General features: G+C 38.5%; 1 protein-coding gene across 1 annotated transcript in view; it reads right to left on the minus strand.

Annotated features, from left to right (window-relative positions):
• LOC126278850 (uncharacterized) overlaps positions 1 to 12,961 on the minus strand; it is a 445,668-nt gene that overhangs the window by 115,097 nt on the left and 317,610 nt on the right. The window contains exon 26 of the mRNA XM_049979125.1: positions 1,333 to 1,472. Coding sequence (XP_049835082.1) covers positions 1,333 to 1,472 — 140 coding nt within the window. The remainder of the gene's footprint in view (positions 1 to 1,332; positions 1,473 to 12,961) is intronic.

The following is a 12,961-nucleotide window of genomic DNA, read 5'->3' on the forward strand; positions in this document are numbered from 1 at the left end:
ATTACAACTAGCATTTATTGCCAACAAGTGTGACATCTTTCAGTCACCATTAAGGAAAAATGACTGATAAAACTGCATCATGTGTTGTTACTAGTGCTCACAGCTATTTGAATCATTTTTTAAAATTATATAACCATAGCTTCCATGTGAATTAATTTATATTATTCTTATGTGGACAATGGTACCTTCTCCTGCACTATTGTACCTACAACACACTGTTATTATGCAATAAAAAAAGACTGAATTGTCAAATTCATTCTTTTCATTTTCAATCCAGTTCTCCTCATACATGATATTTGCAATTCCCTCCCATCTTCTTCCCTTCACATCATGCCCACTGTATTTTTTACACAACACATCCCAAATTGTCTTTTGGCTTTAAATTTCACAAACAAATTTCTCTGTATTGAAAGTATTCACATATTTTGGATTTTGTTTTGGGATGCAAACAGGGTCTGTCTGCTTTGACTAGCGTGCAGAGACTGTAGGCATCCACATACATTCTCCACAAGACACCTTGCTCAAAACTGTCTCGAGCAGAGCCAGCCAATCAGCATGCAATCCCACATATTTTAATAGCTGCTGCAGTCAGGAAATCATACTTGCCTCTATTTGGAGTCACAAATGATGGCAGTTGAGCTTAGGTTTGTCTGTGCTCTTACATTACACAATTTACAACAGCCAATAAGTGTTTGGTAGTGTTCTGAGCACTCTATTGTGAATGTCGTAGCCAATGCAAGGATTAAATCTGATCATAACAAGTTATTTAGCAAATTTTTATTCCATTTGTTCCAAGTTGTCATCACTGATGTAAGTGGTAAGCAACAAATTCTACATAAACAAATAAGAGATACAGTTTGCAGAATACATGCTTTTTTCAAGCGCAAAGCACGTATATGCTTGTACCGCAATTATCACTTGGAACTGGCAGTCCATGCCTCGACCTGCATGAAGCGCCATCATTCATGAATCACACTATAGTGCATGGGTTACAATGAACCATCATTGTCCTATTGGCTGCCACAGTCAGACTGTCACAGTCAGGATAGCTAGTGAGTTATAGCCCTTCAATGAAAATGGCATTATCCTATCTTTTGTAACTCTTAGTTCCCTCCTTGGGGATGAAAGTGAGATACGTTGGTGAATATTAAAAATGAAGTGCAGGTCATTCAGAGCCAACAGTGTTGTGAGGACAAAGCATGACAAAAACTGATTTTCAAGTACTGATCAAACTTTGTACCATCAACGAAGTTACATGAAATGTTGTATACTAGTAATCTTATCTTTTCTGGCATAGATTTTTACCAAAACTAATTAAATGATATGTCCTACCTGTCTGAGAGTGGTGAGAGGTACTGAGGAACCCTTTTCTTTTGAGCAAGAGCTGTTAGGTAATCATCTTGGAAACTGGCAGAACCTAGACACAAGCTGTCTTTGTCACTGCCTACTGTGATACCACCACTAAATTGCAACTGCAAAAGAAATGTTATTTACCATAAATTAATTCTTCTACATATTACTAGCTACCAAAAAAACAAACATTACAGTACCACAGAAAATTTATAGGTAAATGGAATATGGCTAGGTGGAATATTCACATTTTATACATGGGTGCACTAACAGTATTTGAAGTAACTGATTTATAGCAGTCAATCACTGTGATTTATAAGAATTGTACAACAGGTATATATCATTTTATTTACATGTATGTGCCTCAGTATTCAACAATATTAAAAGAATTGATTACTTCTCAGCATATAGCTACTGACTCACATACAGGCAAAGTGAAAAAGAACACTAAAACATTTAAGCTTTCAGACAAAGTTTTTCTTATGCAGTAGAAAACATATACACATTCACATAAGCATAATTGCCACACACAGGACCGCTGTCCTATGGCACTACAGCCCAGTGTGGGCTCTAACAGCCTGAGACACTTGCGATGTGTGTGTGTATGTGAGTTGTGCTTGTGTGAATGTCTGCATGTTTTGTATTGCAGAAGGACTTTGTCAGAAAGCTTTAATATTTTACCACTCTTTTTCACAGTGCTTGTCTGTGACTCAACGCCTCCTCTATATGGTGAGTAGAAATCAGTCCAGCATGTATTGTTATTATTCCTTCCTGGACTTTCTAGCGTTTGATTTTGTCTCAAAATTCAATATGGTTGATAAGTTTCTTTCTTAGCCATATAACCCTTCTAATGAACAGTTTTCACTTCTTATGTCCTTGATTCTGAAAGAACACTTACCTTCAAATAATGAATTTGAGAATTTGGTATTTACTGGCCAGCTAAATTTGTATTCTTAATCTAAATTAAGTTTCAGTTGTAGCACTACCTTTGACCTTTACTTCCAACTCCCTTAGTACATCGTGTTCCAGGATATGGGTATGCGTTAATGAATGTTAACATTCTAAACAGGAAAGAGCATATAAGAAAACATTTTATTTTCAAGAAAAGACTGCTAAATATTTAAGGTTTTGGCCAAAAGACTTCCTTCAGAGAAAGTTATTTCAAACTTACGCAACTTGTCATTTGGTCCTCTTGAATATGTAACTTACTTGCTCGGTGATGGGAATACAGCTAGCTCAAAGGAATAGTGTGTTGAGTACTGAGCTACAACATTGTAGCAGTTCACTGGTGTAGTATTTATGCATAACTTGACACCATGCCAAGCCCTGTCATGCCATTTAGAGTAGGCTGGCATGGTGAATGTTTATCATCATTACAATGGAAATGTGAGAGATTCTATTTGAGTATACTGATGATGGTTCCCTGAATGAATAATACACCATAACAACTGTCTTTCAAGTGCCCTTCCTACACAGGAATTTCAGGGCCACCAAAATGAAAATAAGCTGGAGAACATTTTTCAGTCAAATGAGTGCATCTTAATAAATAAGTAAAATGAGTGTTTCACACACAAACCAGAATGTTGCATGAGCACAGCTTTTGTTATCATCACCAGTAAGAGAACCAAAATTTACGCATGAGCAGCAACAAGTGCAACTATCACACATGGATAGGCAGAAATTATAACACAGACATTAAGAGATGTTTTGGAATCACTGCTCAGTTAACATGTGTATGATCACAAGGAACTCAACCCTCCATTATTATACTGACATAATGCAACATATTGTCTAATATCTCTGCAGAATATGAGAACACAATTTTTAGCTGTGTTCTTATAGCCTTTATTTGTTTGTATACTCTAATTTTCTGTGACTTCTTCTGTCTATACCATCAGGAGAAAACTGATGTAGTAATAAACCATGTGGCGCCTTCACATGTAGTTGACATAATTATGTCATGAAGATGTCACAATGTTGCAGAAGTTTCATATGCTACTGAAGATAGATTATGTCAATGTCTGTGACAGAAGACAATTCGTAGCAACATTAATTTTCTTAAAGCATAGATAACTCAGTTTATATCGCTGTAGCCTTTCAACATTTTGCACCAATTTCCATGCACCGCTAAAGGAATAGCTGTTGTCTCATTTAAAGTTCTTAGACATTCTGATCTCAACAGCTTTTTGTGACTGTTAGGTAGTTGGGAAACTTTCATGAAAAATTCTGATGAATTGTTATGTTTACAGTCAGGCAGAAGGAAGAGAGCATTAATTTGAGGTGATTTTAATGTAAATTTCTTGAAGGATCTAGAGATGCTGTTAATCACTAATAATTTAGTTCCCTACCAGATTGCTCAAAATAGTAGTATCCTTATAGAAATATTCAGACAAAAAACAGACGTTTAAGAATAAATTTCTTTTATTTCTGTCAATGGTCGCAAAACTTTTGGCCATCAGATTACCAGTTTTGGATATCAGTGCCCATCTTCAGATCTGCATGAGAAAAGAAATACAACTATTAGTTTACTGTGCTTGTCTTGGAACTCCTCACCTATGCTGCATTCTGGTGGCTTCACCAACAGAAGGTACTGATTACTTACTTTAATCTTTTGTTTTCATCCATTTCACTTCCTTCCTTCCCAGATATTTTATCAGCTGTATGTTACCTTATAAGCTCCACAAGCTTGTTCTTGGATATGTCATTATTTTTATCTAAAATGACCACAGGAGAATCTCAGAATCGCATTGCCACATTTTAACAATTTTTAATTTAACTTCACTCCTATTTTTAATTTGTTATATTTTATCAATGTAACAACTTATATACTAGGTAAGTTCACTATAGACTTTATCTGTTGTATTTATCATTTTAATATATTCTATACAATCTTATAATTGACAAATATGTGTCGGTTTACAGTAGCACCAGCTAACGAGCTTACAACACAAAAATACATTGTAGATAGTGTACTCCAGTTTGTTATGAACAGTAACACTATTAACAGTATTATTCTGCCACTACTGTGGTCTAGTTTAAACCATATTTTAAATACGTGTGCCAATGATAAGCTGATTTTGTGTGTATTTTGTGACAACACCACTATGAGTTTGTTATATTATGACATGTTGTACAACAGGTATGTCTCATCATATTTTAAATGAATGTTTCCACATCCATGAAAATAACACTTTTCCTTATGACATATTTTATTGTTTTAAGACATAAACAATCTACTAGTTGTATTTCATTGCCAGATTTTGCTGCAGATCTGAAGATGGTTATTACTGACCAAAACTGATAGTCTAAGGACCAAAAGTTAACAGAAATTAACAGAAATAAAATAAAAAAATATTTTTCACTTTCTGGAGCTCTGTTTTAATCTGTGACTATGTCACTGCATGTGAAAGAAGTTAAAGATGTACAGGCCTACCCTGTGCTAAATGGATTGTCAGATCATGACACAAAGCTAGTGAATCACATGACTTAGCTCCATATACAGTGCAGAAACAATAAGGTTCACTACTGAAGATATTATAGCCAGCTTAAAAATGACACTAAAATGTTGTCCTAAAAATGTTACACTCTTAGTCACTTACAAAATGCATCAGTAATTCAGGATGTTTCCCAGACAATTTGAAATGTGCCATACTTAAATTTCTCTATAAGAAGGTTGATTTCAGAGATGTGCCCAGTGCCATTCCTTCATAATTTTTAAAATTTTTGAGAAGGTGACATACTCCAGGATTGTCACGCACCTATGAATTAATGGAATACTTAGCCATTTACGCTTTGGATAAAGAGCCATCCTACTGAGTCATCTATTAATAAATACATTTACTGAGCACTTAATAAAATCTTTAAGTGATAAAATATCACCAGCTTGTATCTTCTGTGACTTATTGTTGTCATTTTATTGTGTCAGTCATAATATTCTAATAGAGAAGCTAAGTTCTAATGGAATACTTAGTTCAACACATGCCTGGTTTAGTTCTTATTTACAAAACAGAATGCAGAAAATTACCCTACATTCTTTGAGTTATGCAAAGAGGGATACCGCATCATCTGCATGGGGAGAAATTACAATGGCAGTCCATCAAGGTTCGATCAGCAGCCCACTTTTGTTCTTACTGTATGGTAATGACTTGAGATCTTATTTGAATCAGGATGCAAAATTAACTCTGTCTGCATATAATACAACACAGGAAATAGTTAATGAGAAAGTTACTGACTGCTTTTGAACAAATGGGCTTCAAAACAATGCTGCTCATCCAGTTTTGTACTGTCAAAACCATCCCACCTCCTATTAACCAAGTATAGCAATAAAAAACAATAAATAGAGCAGAAAGTTCTGAGTTCTCAGGTGTGCCTGTTGATGAAGACTTGAACTGGAAAAACCATACAGGAGACTCGCTAAAACATTTAAGTTCAGCTACTATTGACAAAAGTAGAATTGCCAACTTTGGGGATCTATGTGCAAGTAACTCAACATATTTTTCATATTTTCATTCACTGGTATTTTATGGGGTAATATTCTGAGGTAATAGATCACTCAGGCAGAAGTATTCATTGCACAAGGCAAAATAATTAAAATTATGAGTGGGGTTCACACACATGCATCTCTTTAAGCAGCTGGGAACATTAACCAAATCTCACAGTATATTTATTCACTTAGAAAATTCCAACAATCCAACAGAGATATTCACAAGTGAAACATCCGAAGGAAAATTTATCTGCAGTACCTTTAAATAAATCTATCTTAGGTACAGAAAGGGGTGAAACATGCAGCTGTAAAATTTCTTGATAATCTATTCATGGTAATAAAATATCTGACAGATAGCAGAAGTGTTTTCAAATGTAGATTAAAGATGTTTCTCCGTAACAACGCCTTACAAACATCAAAGGATGGAAACTGTGAATGGCCAGTATGTTGTCATATAAACATTTTTTCATTTTAAATTTATTTAATAGATATATTTGTTTTATGTTTGTTTTGTAGACATAGTTGAAATAGTTTAGACAAGGAAAGAATAGAAGCTTTCAAAATGTGGTGCTACAGAAGAATGCTGAAGATTAGATGGGTAGACCACATAACTAATGAGGAGGTATTGAATAGAATTGGGGAGAAGAGAAATTTGTGGCACTACTTGACTAGAAGAAGGGATCGGTTGGTACGACATGTTCTGAGGCATCAAGAGAGCACCAATTTAGAATTGGAGGGCAGTGTGGAGGGTAAAAATCATAGAGAGAGACCAAGAGATGAATACATTAAGCAGATTCAGAAGGATGTAGATTGCAGGAGGTACTGGGAGACAAGGAAGCTTGCACAGGATATAGTAGCATGGAGAGCTGTATCAAACCAGTCTCTGGACTGAAGACCACAAAACACCACCACCAACAACAACAACAACTGTTGACATTTCTGTATCGTAATGTTTATTGTGTATTTGATCCATCAGACAAGTAACTAACTAGCTTCTTTGATGACAAAATCTGAGTAGATAGATGAATAAGGTAATATTTTCATTTCACCAAGTCTAGTAGAATGGTTGTCCATGAGCAAGGGAACCAAGCAGATGTGCCAAGAGTTTCTGTTTATATACAGGGTTTAGTTTAGTTTCTATTTTCTTGCGCTTCAGTGAAGAAGTGAACCATATCTATGTATTTTACTGTGACAACTGGTGTATACTCACTTATTCTAAGTTTTGCATAACTTTAGTGTATGTCTCCACATTCTCCCACAATGAGATCCCCTCTAGCAAGCCGGGCAGCGAGGTCTGATGACATGCCAAGGTGTGGGAGGTGTGGGGCAAGGGCAAGAGCCATGGCTGATGGTGAACTTGGAGTCAGACCTGGAAGTCAGAGGTGGGGGCAACGCAGGGTAGCTGATTGCAACTGTGGTCACAGCCAGAGCTGGTTGCTGTGGCAGGTTAGATGGATGTGCCTGATTATAATGTCAACTGAACACCCCCGCTCCCTCCCCCCTCCTTGTGGCTGAAGACGACCTATTGAGATCATGTCAGATGCTAGCCAAATGTCCATAGCCAGACGAATGTGTCATTTGTGTAGGCAGTTATGCAGGCTTGGCATGCTTCATGGGATGCAGATCTAACAGGGTGCGATGCGAGCAGGGATTTTGACCAGACTGACCCTGCTGATGGGGATGGGTTGAGATGTTGCGAGGAAGCTGTATAGGGCTTCCTTGGTAGACGATGTCTGTGTAGTCTTCCACATCTATATTTTGAATGCATTGACCATCCACTCATAATCTGCAATGGATGGAGGGTGAAAGGGTGGTGATGATGAGGTGTTCAATGCTATTACGGCAACAGGAGGTTGGAACTGCATTGACATAATTGGGTCTTGTTATTCAGCACCAGGGTGCATGGCATTCCCTCAATGGTGCCCATCCTTGAAAGCACACAGATAGTAGCATGGGTGGTAGTCAATGGTATCTAATGAGAGAAGTTTGAAAGCATGTCCACCACCAGCAGCCACATAACTGCTTGAAACAGCCCAGCAAAATAAATCCAACGGGTGGTCAGAATGAGGTCACAGCAAGAAACATTACACAAGGGCACCTGATTGAGGGAACAGGCACAACAGCAGTGGCACATGCATTAAATGTTGGCATTAATGCCAGGCATGTAGAAATGCCACTGGGCCAATGGCTTTATGTACATTATCTCTCAATTTGAAGCAAGATCAAACTGGAGTTAGCAGGACTGGAGCAGGTGTGCTATTACCACCTAGCAGTCAGTGTCCTCTATGGCCAATGTGAAGCCCTTTGGGGCACTAAGCCAGTAACACAATGCAAAATAATTGTGAAAGGCCAGGTTGGCCTGGGTATAAATGTGCACTGGCCTCTTCTTCTGCAACACAGATGAAACTTTCCCCACAACCAGGTCATGGGATGATGCCTCATGGCTACCTCATGTGTGGTCAGCAGGAATTTGATCAGGGTTTATGCACTTGTTAGCACAAGGAAAAAAGTTTCCTGGTAATTGAATTCTACATTGAGACCACGAGGAGGGCAGGACAGGGCTCTGTGTTGACATTTTGGGCAGTGGGGCAAAAATGGCTTTCACAGTTGTACCTGATTAAAAACAACTCCCAGCACTGCAGACACTACACCATCTTTTCTGGCAGCCTACAAAGATTCCCAAACACTGAAATTAAGGATTTGTGACCAGTCAAATGGGGAATTCTGGCCATATAAATACACTAAAGCATCATTTCAATCTATAAATATTTGAGCTGCACCACGGCCAACATTTTGTAAGTGAAGGCAATTGACCATTCAGAACCATCTGGCAACTTATGGGGTAAAACCACTGAAGTTCCACACTGGGATGTGTCCATTTTAAGTGTCAATGGCAGGCCCAGTGTATACTGCATCACAGATGGCACCAGCTTGTGACTGTCGTTAAGGCCCTGAAGAGCCTGCTGACAGGCAGTCAACCACACAAATTTAACATCCTTCTTGTGTATCTGATTCATGAGGTGTGCGATTTGTGCCGCATAGGGAGGAAAGTTGGCATAGTTTGGATGACATCCATGAATGACTGCAACTGCTTCAGGTTAGCAGAGGTCAGCAATCAGTGATTGCAATGATATGTTCATGCAGTGGTGTGATAGCCTTGTGAATAATAATGTATCCAAAGTATTTGTTGTTGGGGGCACAGAAACTGCTCTTTCCCCAGTGTCATTTGAAAAGGGACTCATGTTTCTTGTGGTATTCCATGTGTGTTGACACCATAACAATGATCCCATCCAAATAATTAACAGAGTGCAAAATACCTTGAATTGATAGTTCTAAGTACTTTTCAAAAATGGCAGATACACTAGCAACCCAAAGTAAGCAATTGCACCTCTATAAGCCAAATGGCATTTTTAAGACTAGTAACTGATGCATTGGGTCATTGAGTGGCAGTTATAGACCTGTTTTCTTCAGATCTATCTTTCAAAACTAGTGCCCCTGGCAAATTTATTTAACAGTTGTTTCAGACAAGATATTGGATAAAGAATAATGTTGGACTGGGTATTTTTAGTGGACCTAGAATCACCACAAATGCATAGGCTCCCATTCGGTTTTTTCAGAAAATCATAGTTGTGGCCCTTTGAATGATTGAAACTGGTAAAATGATACAGTAAAATGATGCTGTGGTCCTGCAACCATGTGGGTCCCACTTGAACAGCCTTCGTAAGTACAAATGATAGTGGGTGAACCCCACAGAATTCCATACCCGAGAAATGTTTTAAAAATCTTGCGGTGCGACACTTGGGTGGGGGAGGGTGGAGGGGAGGAGGGGGAGCAGAATGATTAACATATTTATGTCTCTGGTTGTTTGTTTGGTTTGTGGGGGTTGAAGGGACCAGACTACAAAGGCCAGTGGCCCCATTTAAGTTTCTCATGAGACACTAGTGATCCAGATGTCTGTGAACTTGGGTGAGGCTTAAAGACAGAAAAAGAAAATGATGAGTTGGAATCATCAACTGCCTGCTTCTCATGATGACAACAAACTTATGTTGATACTTGAGTTACATTTATTAAAGTATGCTGGGCTTAGAAGCAACCTCAAAAGATTTAGCAATTTTAAGCACTTCAACAATACTAGGAGCAGATGTGGGCAAAGCTTTGGCAGTGACCTCCACATCAGTGACAAGGTGCCAGTCACATCCTAAATCATTGATTTCACATACAAAACTTTACAGTTCTGACACATAAAATTGTGCATGCATACAAGAACCTACACAATCACAGCCCATGCTTTATATGACTGTCCCTGTTGTTGATGACACTGATTAAACTATACCTAGTTGAAACAGGGTGCATGTCATGACTAGTATTCATCTAACTGAGCACAAAGATCACTGAAAGACAAAGCACTAGGATCTAAGAATGGCAGAAATTTCTGCACAACTTTGTGTAACCAGCTACTAGGAGACAAGAGCAATGCACTTTTGTGTCAATCAGAAATGTTATAAGTGAAGCATTAAAGTTAGAATGATGGAGGTAAACTACATAGCTCTCTGAATACTCACTGAAAGCAGCAAAATGCAGTGAGGGCATAGGCATGGCCATCAATAGAAGTTGCTGTTTCTGCTGAGACATGTGCTGTAGGACAGCTACTTGCTGTTTCTGACAATATTCCTTGTACTGCTGCTGTTGCAATGACAGCTGTTGCTGATGTTTTTCCTTTTTGGAGCTGTTGAAGTTCCCAAAACATGAAATCCATAACATTGGCACTGGATGTGAAATGTACTGCTGAAAGCATGATAGGGTAAGATCTCTTTGCCACTTTTCTGCCTGCTCCTGATACAGACGTATAACCAATACACAATGAAACCAAGTTCACTAAGAGCAGAATAGTGAATGAATGCCAAGAATGAGGACAAGAAAGTCTTCTTAGAAGGTAGGAACGAAATCCAATAAGCAGAATGGTGTGATTGATAGTAGTCATGCAACGAACTGTAGTAGACTGAGTCATCGCTGCCTGCCTGGGGCCATTGCTGCTTGTGGTTTGGCCCACATGATAAGTTGCAGATGTTCCTAGTGACAATCATCAACCAGGTCTTGTAGCACCTGTGTGTTACAATCAGTATCAGGCATTGGAAGGGATATTAAATACATCAGAACAAGCACAGGACACATTGTCTATTGAGACTGGGGCCGATCTTCCTGAAAGATCCAGACAAGGGCAGAGGACCTGATTGCTTGTCACTGGGACCGCCAGCATTACGCAGATGGCAGAGCCCCTTAGGGCAATATGAGATAAGTTGGGAAGGAAGGTTAATGTCTATTCTCTTTGCTTGTGTCGGCAGGGGGGGGGGGGGGGGGGCTTGGGTCACATCTGATATGTGGAGCCGGCCAGAGTGGCCGTGCAGTTCTAGGCACTACAGTCTGGAACCGAGCGACCGCTACAGTCGCAGGTTCGAATCCTGCCTTGGGCGTGGATGTGTGTGATGTCCTTAGGTTAGTTAGGTTTAATTAGTTCTACGTTCTAGGTGACTGATGACCTCGGAAGTTAAGTCGTATAGTGCTCAGAGCCATTTGAACCATTTGAGATGTGGAGGAGGCTCTGCTGGCAGTGACTGAGAATGCTGGGTGCACCTGGTTGCAAATCATGGCTCATGTCAGCATGAATGGTGCCTGATATCTGGATTCAGAGGCATCCTTGGTTCCTACAGGCAATTGTTTGCTTTGGTGAAGACAGATAGCCTCATGTGCAGGGTGAAAGCAGAGCTGGCATTTTGCAGTATCATTCCCAGAAATGATCACATCCTTTAGTTTGGATCTGAATGAAAGGCTTAAACAGAGGCTCAGACAGTTTTACTATAATTTTGGATTTGATTTCTTCATCTCTGCTATTTGACAGAGAATTACAGGGCCTGCATTACTAGGTGGGGCATGCACTATGTGCAGGAAGTTGGTACTAGAGTAACAGAATATGTGTGGCATGCACATGTTGGTTTTTAGACATAGAGAAATCCTTCCACAGTCCCAATACTATACATTCTATTTTCAGACAGGTGACAATACTATCATCATTAATCAAAGAATGTAGCAATCATCATGACAGATTGTAGAAAGAAAATGTCAACATAGCATTAGTTAACTGCAGGAGCATCAATGGAAAGGTCTGAAATACATTCCCACATATAGATGGCAAAAATGTCCACATAGTACTAAGGAAAGAAATCTGGCTGAGGCAAAATACTGATAGCAGTGAAATTCTAAATTACAACTGGAATGTATATCACAAAGATAGGCTCAATGCTGGTGGTAGAACTGTGATAATAGCTGTAAAACTATCATATCATCTATTAAACAGTCAACCTCAAAAGTTCATTACCATTATCAAATATGTTGATGAATGAAAAAAGTTCATCATTACTGTACAATATGTCTTACACCTTCCACCAAAATTGAGAGAAATGGAAAAGACCTGCTTTGATTTGGCAGCTGCGTTATAAAGCTACTTACAAAAAGAGACTGAGCTTCACTGCAATTTTTAAGGTAGGACTCAATGCCCTACTTCATTAGACAAACAAAAACTGAATGAAACTTAAATTAGGAGAATTTTGAAGTGTTCAACATATTCAAAAGTAAAATTATTTCTACTAACTTGACAGAAAATCCTAAGAAGTTTTGGTGTTGTATTAAATCAGTAAACAGATCCAAGCTATCTGTTCAGGCATTCTGTTGCCATTATGGCTTTGAAACAGGGGATGACAAAGAGAAGACTAAAATACTACACAACTTCTTCCAAAACCATTTCAATGAGGAAGATTTCAAAATGACAATATTGAAAAAAATATCTGTTGATCCTTCATGGATATGGGACAGCAGCTAGTTAGATATTTATGAAAGAAAAATCGTCAAACAGCCTTATGTTTTTGGGAGTTGTTATTTTATTTATACAACCAGTTTCAGCATCTCATTAATACCATCTTAGTGCCCCTGTACACTCCATGCATAGAGAATCAGATACATTGATGCATGCATAATTGGAGCCATCAATACTGGAATTCCATGAATTTTTTTTGTGGAGTGCATACTTTGAAAATTTTGGGATAGAAAAGCAACTAAAATTGCTAAACAAAGGAA

Source organism: Schistocerca gregaria, chromosome 6 (genome assembly GCF_023897955.1).
Source record: "Schistocerca gregaria isolate iqSchGreg1 chromosome 6, iqSchGreg1.2, whole genome shotgun sequence".
NCBI lineage: Eukaryota > Metazoa > Arthropoda > Insecta > Orthoptera > Acrididae > Schistocerca > Schistocerca gregaria.